Raw genomic sequence first — 12,670 nt, 5'->3', positions numbered from 1 at the left:
TACAATAGCCAAGATATGGAATAAGTGAAGTTAAAATAAACTTTAATTTTTCTTACTTAAACTGATAACATTTTGTTCAAAATAATATATTAGTAAATGGATCAGAGAAGGAATTAAGAGTATTTTGCATTAAAAATATATTGTTACTACCAGTGAAGCACTACAGTGTCATTTTAAAGTGGATCTGGGATAGTTGTAAATGTATACTGCAAATTCTACGGTTAAAAAAGTTTTTGAAAAGCATACAGTTGACCCTTGAACAATGCTGGGGTTGGGGGAGCCCACACTCCACACAGTCAAAAATCCACATATTAACAACTGACTCTCCCAAAATTTAACTGCTAATAGCCTACTGTTTACCAGAAGCCTTATCAATAACATAAACAGTCAACACACACATTGTTTGTTGTATGTTTTATATTCTGTATTTTTACAATAAACTAGAGAAAATGGTATTAAGAAAATTATAAGGAAACTACATTTACAGTATTTAGTGAAAAAAATCCATCTATAAGTGGACCTGCATAGTTCAAACCCACATTGTTCAAGGACCAATGGTAATTGATATGCTAAAAGAAGAGAAAAAAATGGAATCATGTAAAATGCTCAATTAAAACCATAAAAGGAAGAAAAGGAGTGGAGACAAAAACTGGAAGAAACAATGGCAAGAAATAGGATACAGTAACGAATATGGCAAATACTAATCCAACAATCACCTTACATGTCAACAGCCTAAATACCCCAATAAAAGGACATTGTTATACTCCACCAAAAAACAAAACCACACTGTGGCTGTCTATAGGAAACACACTTTAGATATAAAGATATATTTAGATTAAAAGCAAGAAACTGAAAAGATATACCATGTTAGCAGTAGTCAAAGGAAAGCAGGAATAGCTACATTAATTTCAGAAAGATTCCAGAGCAATGAAAAGTCACTGGGAATAAAGAAAGGCATTTTACTACAACAAAGATGTCCATTCTCCAATACATCACAATCCCTGATGTGTACCTACCTAAGAACAGAGCATCAATCAACAGGAGGCAAAACTGACAGAACTACAAGGAGAAATAGATGAAACCATGATCATAGTCAGAGACTTTGATACCTCTCTATCACACATAAATGGACAGATCCAATTAGGACATAGTTGAAGTGAGTAGCTGATATCTATCTACTATTTCATCCAACAAGAGAACACACCTTACCTTCTCAAATTCACAAGGAGCATTCACCAAGATAGACCACATTCTGGAACATAAAACACACCTTAACAAATTTTAAAGAACAGAAATCATACCATGTATATGCTCTTAGACCATAATACAATTAAACTAAATTAAATAACAGAAAGATGGCTGGAAAATTTCAAACTACATGGGAGATGAAACAATACACTTCTAAACATAAGTCTCATGGGGCTCCACCTACATCCACTTCCACCTGCTGGCTATCAGTTTTAGTCACTGAAAAGGCTGTTTCTGAGAGGGCTTTTGGTGGAATCAGTAGTTTGAGACCTCTTGGTCTCCTGTGAGTGGGAGGTGCTGATCAGTTTTCTGAGAAAATGGTGGGTGTGTTCCCCCGTCCTAGAGCCACTCATCTGAGACTGTCCAGGAATATTTCCTTGACCTCAGCAGGGTGGAGTGCCTCGTATGCAGTCTAGGGTGGTCTGCTGGAAGCCAGGAGTTTCTATCAGCTCCCTGTGAGGTAGAAGCAACTGTCAGGTTCCAGGGACAGTGGGGAAGTGGGAATGACTCCAACCCAAATTCAGTCAAACCCTTAGGCTTAGCCTCTGTAGCTGTCTCCTCAGAGGGGTCGAGAGGCAGGGTGGGCCAAGCTGTATCTCTGTGGGTGGGGTATTTGCCTTTTCCCCAGCTGTTGCTGCTGGGAGGAGCTCAGGCATTTCTCAGGAAAAATGGCTGGTTAGGTATTGGGGGGCCTGAGAGGGGTGTCAGGGGATGACAACCAATTGCAGGCCTCCTGGCCTCCTCTTTTCCATGTCTCCCCCCATTGCTTCCCACCCCAGCCTCTCCTCAGGCAACTCCAGTCTCAACCAACCTCCCTCTACCAAGGCTTCAGGTCAGTGCCTGCAAATAAAAATTCTGTGCTCTAGGTTTCTTTTTGTTCTGTTTCAAAAACAAAACGTGGCTTTATCTTCCACCTGCTCTCCCCAGCAGCCAGAAGCCCCACCTTTCACACCTGGATGTTATGTGGGCTTCTATTCTCGGCTCTGGGGTGTTTGTTGATCACTGGGTCCAGTGCTGGCCCTTGAGTGCATCTTGGCCCTTCCCATACGCAGCCAAGCCCTATGCAAGCAGACACAAACTGTGGATCACTTGAAGCTTTGAACAGGTTGGTGAGAGCTAAACATGGACAGACTCGGCACCAGAAATGGCAGGAAAAAAACAGTCATTTTCAGTCACCATAAGAGCATGATCCAAAGGGAGTTCTAAGGAGGCACTAAACTCTGCCAAGACTGAACTCCGCTTCACTTTTTTCCTTTTTTTGCATTATTTTCTTTTTCCAATTGCTGTATTATTTTTCTCTCGATTTGTTCACATCTGTTACTTCTCTTTCCTTCTCTTACTCTCTTTCTCTTATCTTTTTTCCTTCTATTCTTTTTTCCTTTTCTTGTCTTTCTTCTTTCTCCTCATTCTTTCTTTTCATAATTTTTTCTTCCCCTTTTCTTTTATAGTTTTCCTTTTCCTGTTCCTTATTCTTATTTTTCCCTCCCTTTTTTCCCCACTTTGTTATCTCTTCTCGTGTTATTTTCTTTCCTTTTTTATTCTTGTTGTCTTTTCTCTTTCCTAATTAACTTTCCTTTAGTGGTTGATTTTGTTGTTGTTATAGGGGTCTCTTATATGTATTTGTTTTGTTGTGTTGTTTTGTTTTGTTCTGTCAGTACCTGCACAACAGTTGGACCACGTGGTCGGAGTTGAGCCTCACAGCCAGCCAGCCTGAGGGGAGATCCTACCCACAAACGGGACAACAATCAACACCCAATTACAACAGGAAAGCCCAAATAACCCACAGAAGGGACATTCCTAGTGCATCCAGCTCAGCAGAACAAAGAGACTTCAGCACTGGGTCCCACAGGACACTTACTACATAAGGTCATCCCACAAAGACTAGAAGGAATAGCAGTTCTATCTAATACATAGAAACAAATACAAAGGGGCAGCAAAAATAATGAGACTAATAACACACAAATAAAAGGAGAAGATCCCAGAAAAAGAGCTAAATGAAATGGAGATCAGCAATTTATCAGATATTGAGTTGAAAGCAATGGTTATAAGGATGCTAAAGGAACTCAGAATTACAAGAAACTTAATGGTAACTAAAACAGCATGACAAAGGAAATAAAAATCGTGAATAAGAGCCAGTTGGAAATGAAGAATATCATGTCTGATATCAAGAATACAATGGAAGGAATCAAAACCAGACTGAATGAAACAGAGGATCGACTCAGTAATTTGCAAGACAAGGAAGGGAAAAAACACCCAATGAGAACAAAAAAGAAAAAAGAATTAAAAATCAGGAGGTATGTTTAAGGGAACTTTAGGACAAGATGAAACATAACAACATCCACATCATAGGGTACCAGGATAAGAAAGTAAGCAACGAATACAGAAAGTGTTTAAAAAAACAGTGATAGAGCCATATGTGGCTCAGTGGTTGACCATGGACCTAGGATCCAGGAGATCACGGTTCGATTCCTGGTCAGGGCACATGCCCAAGTTGTGTGCTCAATCCCCAGTCAGTGGGATGGAAGAGGCAGCCAATCAATGACAACTCTGTCATCATTGATGCTTCATTCTGTCTCCCTTCCTCTCTCTGAAATAGAAAGAGAGGAAGGAAAGAAGGGAGGGAAGGAGGGAGGGAAAGAAAAAGAAAAAGAAAAAGAAAAAGAGAAAGAGAAAGAGAAAGAGAAAGAGAAAGAGAAAGAGAAAGAGAAAGAAAAAGAAAAAGAAAAAGAAAAAGAAAAAGAAAAAGAAAGGGAAGGGGAAGGGAAAGGGAAGGGAAGGGAAAGGGAAAGAAAAGAAGAGAGGAGAGAGGAGAGAAAGAGGAGAGAGGAGGAAGCGGGAGAGGGAGTGGGAGAGGGAGAGGGAGCGGGAGAGGGAGAGGGAGAGGGAGCGGGAGCTTCCCTAAACTGGTGAAGGAAAAAGTGACACAAGTTCAGGAAGAACAGAGAGTGCCAATCAAGATGAACCCAGAGAGACACACTCTAAGACACAGCATAATTAAAATGACAAACCTTAAAGACAGAGAAAGAATCTTAAAGGGAGCAAGAGAGAGGAAAAAGCTACTTACATGGGAGTTCCCATTAGACTGTCAGCTGATTTATCAAGAAACACTTCACAGCAGAATGGACTGGCATGAAATATTCCAACTAATGAAATGTAAGGAACTGAATACAAGACTACTCTATCCAAGAAGGCTACCATTTAAAACTGAAGGTAAAATAAAGAGCTTCCCACATTTAAAAAAAGGCTAAAGGAGTACATTACAATCAAACCAGCATTGCAAGAAATGTTAAAGGGACTGCTTTAAGAAGAAAACAAAAGAGAGAGGGACATAAAGGAAAAATTGTCAATAAATAAGTACATATCAATAATAACCTTAAATATAAATGGACTAAATGCTCCAAAAGACATAAGGCAGCCGAATGGATAAGAAAACATGACCCATATATATGCTGTCTACAAGAGACCCACCTCAGAACAAAAGATTCACACAGACTGAAAGTGAAGAGATAGGAAAAGAGTATTTCATTCAGATGGAAGCAAAAAAAGCTGGGGTAGCAATACTCATAATTGAGAAAATAAACTTTAAAACAAAGGCCATAACAAGATATAAAGAAAGTCACCATACAGTTCTAAAGGGATCAATTCAACAAGAAAATAGGACCCTTGTAAACATGTACACACCAACATGGGAGCAACTAAAGATATTCTTAAAACTCTTGGAACACTTTAAGAGAGAGATTGATAGCCATACAGTCATAGTAGGGAACTTCAACAAACCACTGACATAACTGGATAGATGTCCTAGACAAAAAACTAACAAGGAAACGGCAACCTTAAATGACACAGCAGATAAGACAGATGTAATTGATATTTACAGAACATTTCATCCCAATGCTGCAGAATATACATTCTTTCCAAGTACACATGTAACATTCTCAAATATAGACCTCAGGTTAGGACACAAATAAGTCTCTACAACTTCAAGAAGACTGAAATCATACCAAGCATCTTCTAGGCATGATTTCTAGTTTCAGTGGCATGAAACAAGAAATCAACTACAATAAAAAAAACTCAAAACATTCAAACACATGGAAGCTACACAGCATGCTATTGAACAATAAATGGATTACCAATGAGATTAATGAAGAAAACAAAACTTCCTGGAAATGAAAATGAACACACAACCCAAAATCTATGAGACACAGCAAAAGCAGTCCTGAGAGGGAAATTCATAGCATTACAGGCCTACCTCAAACCAAGAAAAGGCTCAAGTAAACAATCTAACCCTATGACTAAAAAAATTAGAAAGAGACACAAGTTCAGGAAGAACAGAGAGTGCCAATCAAGATGAACCCAGAGAGACACACACAAGAAAAGCCCAAAGGAAGTAGGAAGGAAATAAAGATGAGAGCAGAAATAAATGACATAGAGGCTAAAAAAAAAGAATACAGAAGATCAATGAAACCAAGAGCTGGTTCTTTGAAAAAATAAACATGACTGATGAACCTTAGCCAGACTATCCAGAAACAAAAGAAGGAAGGAATCAAAATCAGAAATGTAAGAGGTGAAGTAACAACGGACACCACAGTATAGAAAGGGTTGTAAGAAAATACTACGAGCAACTATATGCCAACAAGCTGGTCAACCTGGGCAAAATGGACAAATTCCTAGAAACATACAATCTTTCAAAACTCAATCAGGAAGAATTAGAAAACCTGATTAGGCCAATAACAACTAATGGAATTAAGGCAGTAATCAAAGAACTACCACCAAACAAAAGTCCTGGACTGGATAGCTTCAAAGGCAAGTTTTACCAAGTATTCAAAGAAGAACGAACACCTATCCTCCTCAAACTATTCCAAAAAATTCAAGAGGAGAGAAACTTCCAAGCTCTTTTTACAAAGCCAGCATTATTCTAATTCTAAAGTCAGATAATGACACTACCAGGAAAGAAAACAGGGCAATATTCCTGATGAACACAGATGCTAAAACCCTCAACAAAATATTAGCAAACTGGATCCAGCAATACATTAAAAAGATCATACACCATGACGAAGTGGGATTTATTCCAGAGATGCAAGATTGGTTCAATATTCACAAATCAATAAACATGACACATCATATAAACAAAATAAAGGACAAAAATCACATGATCACATTAAAAGACTCAGAAAATGCATTCGACAAAATCCAGCACCTATTTAGAATAAAAACTCTCAGCAAAGTGAGAATACAGGAATCATACCCCAGCATAATAAAGGCCATATATGACAAATCTACAGCCAACATCATACTCAATGGGCAAAACCTAAGAGTGTTTCCACTAAGTCGGGAACAATACAGGGATGTCCGCTTTCACTACTTTTATTCAACATAGTACTGGAAGTCCTAGCCACAGTGGTCAGAAAAGAATAGAGAGCATCTTAATTGAAAAGAAGGAAGTAAAACTGTCATTATTTGCAAGTGACATGATATTGCACATAGAAAACCCTAAGACTCAACCAAAAAACTGCTTAAATAAATGAAATCAGCAAAGTAGCAGGATACAAAATTAACATCCATAAATAGATGGCATTTTTTAAAAATATGTTTTTACTGATTTCACAGAGAGAGAAAGATCAATCATGAGAGAAAATCATCGATCGGCTGCCTCCTGCATGCCCCCTACTGGGGATCAAGCCCGAAACCGGGCATGTGCCTTGACTCGTAATTGATCTGTGAGCTCCAGGTTCATGGGTCGACAGTCAACTACTAAGCCATGTCAGCCAGGCCAGTGACATTTTTATATACCAATAATGAACTCTCAGAAGGAGAAACTAAAAAAACAATCCCATTTACCATTGCAACAAAAAAAATTAAGATACCTAGGAATAAACTCAGAAAACAATAGGAGATTGAAAAAGGAAATAGAGGAAGATTAAACAAGTGAGCATATACTGTGTCCATGGACTAAAAGAATTAACATCATTACAATGTCCATACTACCTAACTACAGATTCAACACAATTCCTATTAAAATACCAATGGCATATTTCACAGATCTAGAGTATTCCAAAATTTATATGGAACCAAAAAGACCCTGAATAGCCTCAGAAATCCTGAGAAAGAAGAACAAAGTTGTATGGATCATAATACTGGATATCAAACTATACCACTACAAAGCCACTGTAATCAAAACACCCTGGTACTAGCACAAGAGCAGGCATATAGGTCAATGGGACAGAACAAAGACCACAGAAATTGACCCATGGCAATGTCAATTTTTATTTGACAAAGGAGGCAAAAGCATACAATGGAGTTGGACAGGTATATGCAAAAAATGAAACTAGGCCAACAACTTATACCACACACAAGAATAAACTCAAAATGAATAAAAGACTTAAATATAAGTCACAAAACCATAGACGTTCTAGAAGAAAACATAGGCAGTAAAACCTTAGACATCTCACATAGCAGGATTTTCACCAATACATCTCCTAGGGCAAGGAAACAAAAGAAAAAACAAACAAATGTGACTACGTCAAAATAAAATCTGTGCACAGCAAAAGAAACCATCAACAAAATGAAAAGGGAGAACATATTTGCCAATGATATATCTGATAAAGGGTTAACTTGCAAAATAAATAAAGAACTCATACAACTCAACACCAGGAAGAAAAACAATCCAATTAAAAAAATAGGCAAAGAACCTGAATAGACACATCTCCAAAGAGGACATGCCCATGACCAACAAGCATATGAAAAAGTGCTCAACGTCACTAATCATCAGACAGATGCGTATTAAAATTACAATGAGGTATCACCTCACACCTGCCAGAATGGCTACCATCAATAAATCAACAAACGACAAGTGCTGGCAAGGATGTGGAGGTAAGGGAACCCTAATACTCTGCCGGTGGGAATGCAGACTGGTGCAGCCACTGGGGAAAACATTATGGAGTTTCCTTAAAAACTTAAAAATGGAATATATCCCAAGAATCCCTAAACACCAACCAGAAAGAATATGTGCACCTCTATGTTCATAGCAGCGTTATTTACTACAGGTAAGATATGCAAACAGCCTAAGTGCCCATCAGTAGATGCGCAGATAAAAAAGCAGTGGTACATTTACACCATGGAATACTGTGCAGCTATAAAGAAAAAGGATCTCTTACTGTTTGCGACAACATGGATGGACCTGAAGATTATTATGTTAAGCAAAATATGCCAGTTAGAGAAAGACAAATATCACATGATCTCACTTATATGTGGAATCTAATAAACAATATACACTGACAAACAAAATAGGTCCAGAGGCATAGATGTATGGTTAATAGAATGATAGTTCTCAGTGGGGAGGGGGTGGGGGGGCCAAGAAGAGATTAACCAAAGAACATATATGCATAACCCATGGACACAGACAATAATGTGGTGGGTGGAGGGGGCCAAAAGGGGGAGGGAGAATGGGGGACATCTGTAATACTGTCAACAACAAATAAATAAGTAAATAAGTAATACATTTTTAAAAAGAAAACAACCTGGAAAAAAAAATGGGTCAAATATCTTTACAGACACCTCACCAAGATAGATCTAGAAATGGGAAATATAAAAAGATGCTTCATGTGATATGTCATCAAGGAAATGAAAACTCAAAACAATGAGATAACACCATATACCTATTAGAGTGGTGAAAACCCAAAATAATGACCTGAAATGCTGGAGAGAAACTCTCACTCATTGCCAGTGAGAATGTAAATTTGGCAGTTTCTTATAAAACTAAACATAATCTTATTATATGACCCAGTAGTTATGCTCCTTAGCATTTACCCAAAGGAGGTGAAAACATCCACCCAAACTTTTCAACATGGATGTTTAAAAGCAGCTTTATTTATAATTGCTGAAACTTGGAAGTAACCAAGATATCCTTTACTTGGTGAATAGATAAACTATACTATGTCCAAACAATAAAACACTGTTCCGTACTAAAAATAAATGAGATATCAAGCCATGAAAAGACATAGAGAAACCTTAAATGCATATTACTAAGAGAGAACCAATCTGATAAGACTACTTACTATACGATTCTAACTATATGATACTCTGGAAAAGGCAAAACTATGAAGTCAATAAAAAGCCAATGGTTGAAGAGATCAAGTACAAATTAGCAGTGACAAAATAGTCATGGGCATATGAAGTATAGTACAGGGAATATAGTCAATAACATTGTAATAACTAGGTACTGGACTTACTGGGGGAATCACTCTGTAAGTTATATAGATGTCTAACCACTATGCTGTATATCTGAAACTAATATATTGAATGTCAACTGAATTCAAAAATGGAAAAAAATATGTCAGTGGTTGCCAGGAGTTGGGGGGGGGGGAGGGATTAATAGCTGGAGCACAGAGATTTTTAGGGCAGTGAAACTACTGTGTATACTATAATGGTGAGTACATGTCGTTATACATTTGTGAAAACCCACAGAATGTGTAACACAAAGAGTGAACCCTAAGGTAAATTCTGGTCTCTGGGAGATGTGTTAGTGTGGGTTCACCAAATGTAACAAATGTACATTCTCATGTGGGACTATGCTAGTGGGGAGGCTAGGGAGAGGAAGGGGGTATATGAGAAATTGTATCCTCTATTCAATTTTACTGTGAACTTAAAACTGCTCTAAAAAAATTAAGTGCATTTTTGAAAGTCCTTTTGAAAAAAATGAAGAGGTACTTAAAGAGTTACTCTTCCAGCATCCACACTTAAACAAGAGTAAGTGATACCACCTTCAAAGTTGAGGAAAAATAATTTTGAACCCTGTACCCAAGAAAACCAACTGACATTTACATTCACATATGGGCTCAGAATTCACATCTCACACAAATCTCTTAAAGTTTTGGAGGATACTCTTCAGAAACCAATAGAGAAAAGCATCACACACACACAGGAGCCAAGCAACCACAGATATAACCCTGGATTCAGAAGACCAAAGGACTGCTGTCAAGTTGGCTAAAACCCATACAGATGGAGCAAGAGACCAGGGACTCAAGAAAAGTGTCTCCAAGAAGCCAAAACCATATATTTAGGAAGATAAACTACTCACATCACAAAGGTTAATAACTGACATTTTTCAAAAGAGGTTCTACAAGGAGAGAAGAAAAATGGGTGAGATAAGGACAGAAAAAGGCCAGAGAGGTCCTTAAAAGACAAGATATTCAGCCTGACACTTAAAATTACACTGAGACACACCATTTCTCACCCATCAGATGGACAAAAATCCATGCAGTTGACAATACACGACTCTGGGAGACTGTGGAGAGGAGCATTTACACACTACTTGCTGGTAGGAATGAAAAGTGACATGAGGCCATGGGGAATGTGGTAGGGCATCTCGTAGAAGCACACGGGCATTAAGGGTTCACTCATTCCTACTGGGACACACTAGCAAGACATACTGACTACTGCAATTATTATTTCTTACAGCAGAAATGTAGAAGCAACCCAAATGTCTGAATGACTACTGACCAAACTAAGATGCTACATCCACATAAGGGAATTCTATGCAGCTGTAAAGAGCCATGAGGAAGATCCCTGTATATTTCGAAGGAGTGGTCACCAAGACATACAGTTAAGCGGAAGGCACAAGTAACACAAGATTACTTGTAAGTGTGTATATAGTCACTGGGCAGTGATGTCAGTTTGTAATGGAAAGTGGGTTATATCACCTGACTATAACAGATTTTTCAGTGAAAACAGGACAAGATCCTTTACTAGGTAGCTACATCTATTTGTTGACTGAAATGAAAAAAAGAAACAGCCATATTTACAAAACTAACTGTTCTAGGGCTCACAAAATAGTTATTTAAGTGTACTAAACTGCCCTGGCCGTTTGGCTCAGTTGGTTAGCACATCGACCTGATGCACCAAGGTTGTGGGTTCAACACCCAGTCAGGGCACATACAAGAGTCAACCGATGAATGCATAAATAAGTGAAACAACAAATCGATGTTTCTTTTTTTCCCCTCTCTCCCCTGCCCCCGTCCTCTTTCTCTCCCTAAAATAAATAAATTTTTTTAAAAAGAATCAACCAATGAATGCATAAGTGGACAACGAACTGATGTTTCTCTCCCTTCTTCTCTAAAAATCAATCTGTAAGTAAAAATAAAAACTGTACTAAACCATGATGGACAAGAAAAACTACACACACAAACTGTTCTAACAGAAACTCATTCAGACACATGTCCCCCAAATTACTAACTTTTAACTTCACTTTGTGTGAATTCAGATGTTCCAAAGATAAAGACCCAAGTCTGTTCCAGCAACTCATTTGGAATAGCAATACTCAATAATACCACTCCACACCACACTCTCTGCCTCCAACCCTATCAATTCACTCAATCCTCCCCTATGGGCACCTTTCCCTCTTGTGAAATTTCCCTGAGAAGCTGTCAAGGTGACACTGTCCCTGCTGCTCAGCCATTTAATAAGCCCAGCTTTAAATGACCAGCAATGGTCTCTGGGGGGTTCACTTCAAGAGATGGTAAAGAAGTACGACTTTATAACTTTTAGGGCAAAATCAGGAAATCTGAGATATGATGAATATTTTCATATAAGCAAGAATCTGAAATCTCATCTCTAGAGAAAACACCCACAAATACTGATACGTGGAGGCCCCAATAATATACGTGAAGCCCACCAGGCAACAAGGCCCACTTTCACAAACACAGTTTCCAATCAACTTTTCTGTGCCTTGCTAGGGGATCTGCCTTGGACTAACAGAGATTTAAGGAAAATCTTCAAATGAAACACAGAGACTAAATGCAAAGAACCACAAAAACACACATACGAGGAAGAGCTAATTCAAGGAAGGCTTTTTAAAAATACAATTTATAGCCTCAGAAGTATAAGCTACGGTACTTGCATCTATGAAATAAACAAAGAGAACCAAAAAAGAGCTCTTAAAATTTTAAATCCTTACTGAAATTTTTTTAAAAGGTTGGAAAAGAGCTCTAGGTGATGGAGCTCAGTTGGTTGAGTGTCGTCCCGTGTACCGGAAGGTCACCGTTTCTATTTCTGGTCAGGGCACCTACAGAAGGTAACCAATTGATGTTTCTCTCTCACATCAATGTTTCTTCACCTCCCCACCTTCCTCAACTCCACCCCCTCTTTCCCTTCCTCTCTCTAAACATATCCTCAGTTGAGGATTAATTTTTTTTCAAAAAATGTCATTTCCAAACTAGAATCTATTACCCGACCAAAGACGAAACATAAGAGTAGAATACAATGTCAACACAAGGTCTCAAAAAAAATCTTCTATACGCATTTCTCAAAAATTTACTTGGCTCAAAAGTGTTCAGTATTTATACATAATAATTATAATAGAAACAATAAATATAATTTTAGCCAAACTCTTTATTAGGAGGCTAATGGAAGAGGGAGATGTTATGTG

At 38.1% G+C, this 12,670-nt stretch overlaps 1 protein-coding gene across 7 annotated transcripts in view; it reads right to left on the bottom strand.

Moving 5' to 3' along the window:
• Nucleotides 1–12,670, bottom strand: part of SPIN1 (spindlin 1) — a 75,237-nt gene that overhangs the window by 36,822 nt on the left and 25,745 nt on the right. The window contains exon 2 of one of the 7 annotated variants that reach the window (XM_081151678.1): nt 1,210–1,252. The exons of 5 other annotated variants lie outside the window; for them this stretch is intronic. In XM_081151678.1, the coding sequence (XP_081007804.1) occupies nt 1,210–1,232 (23 nt within the window). In that variant the 5' untranslated portion in view covers nt 1,233–1,252. Of the gene's footprint in view, nt 1–1,209; nt 1,253–12,670 lie in introns of those variants that run through there. One more of the 7 variants, XM_081151677.1, reaches the window with a different exon arrangement.

The sequence above is a fragment of the Miniopterus schreibersii genome (assembly GCF_964146895.1).
Source record: "Miniopterus schreibersii genome assembly, chromosome: 11".
Classification (NCBI taxonomy): domain Eukaryota; kingdom Metazoa; phylum Chordata; class Mammalia; order Chiroptera; family Miniopteridae; genus Miniopterus; species Miniopterus schreibersii.
Note: the sequence above shows the minus strand (reverse complement) of the source record. Positions and strands in the feature narration are given on the sequence as shown.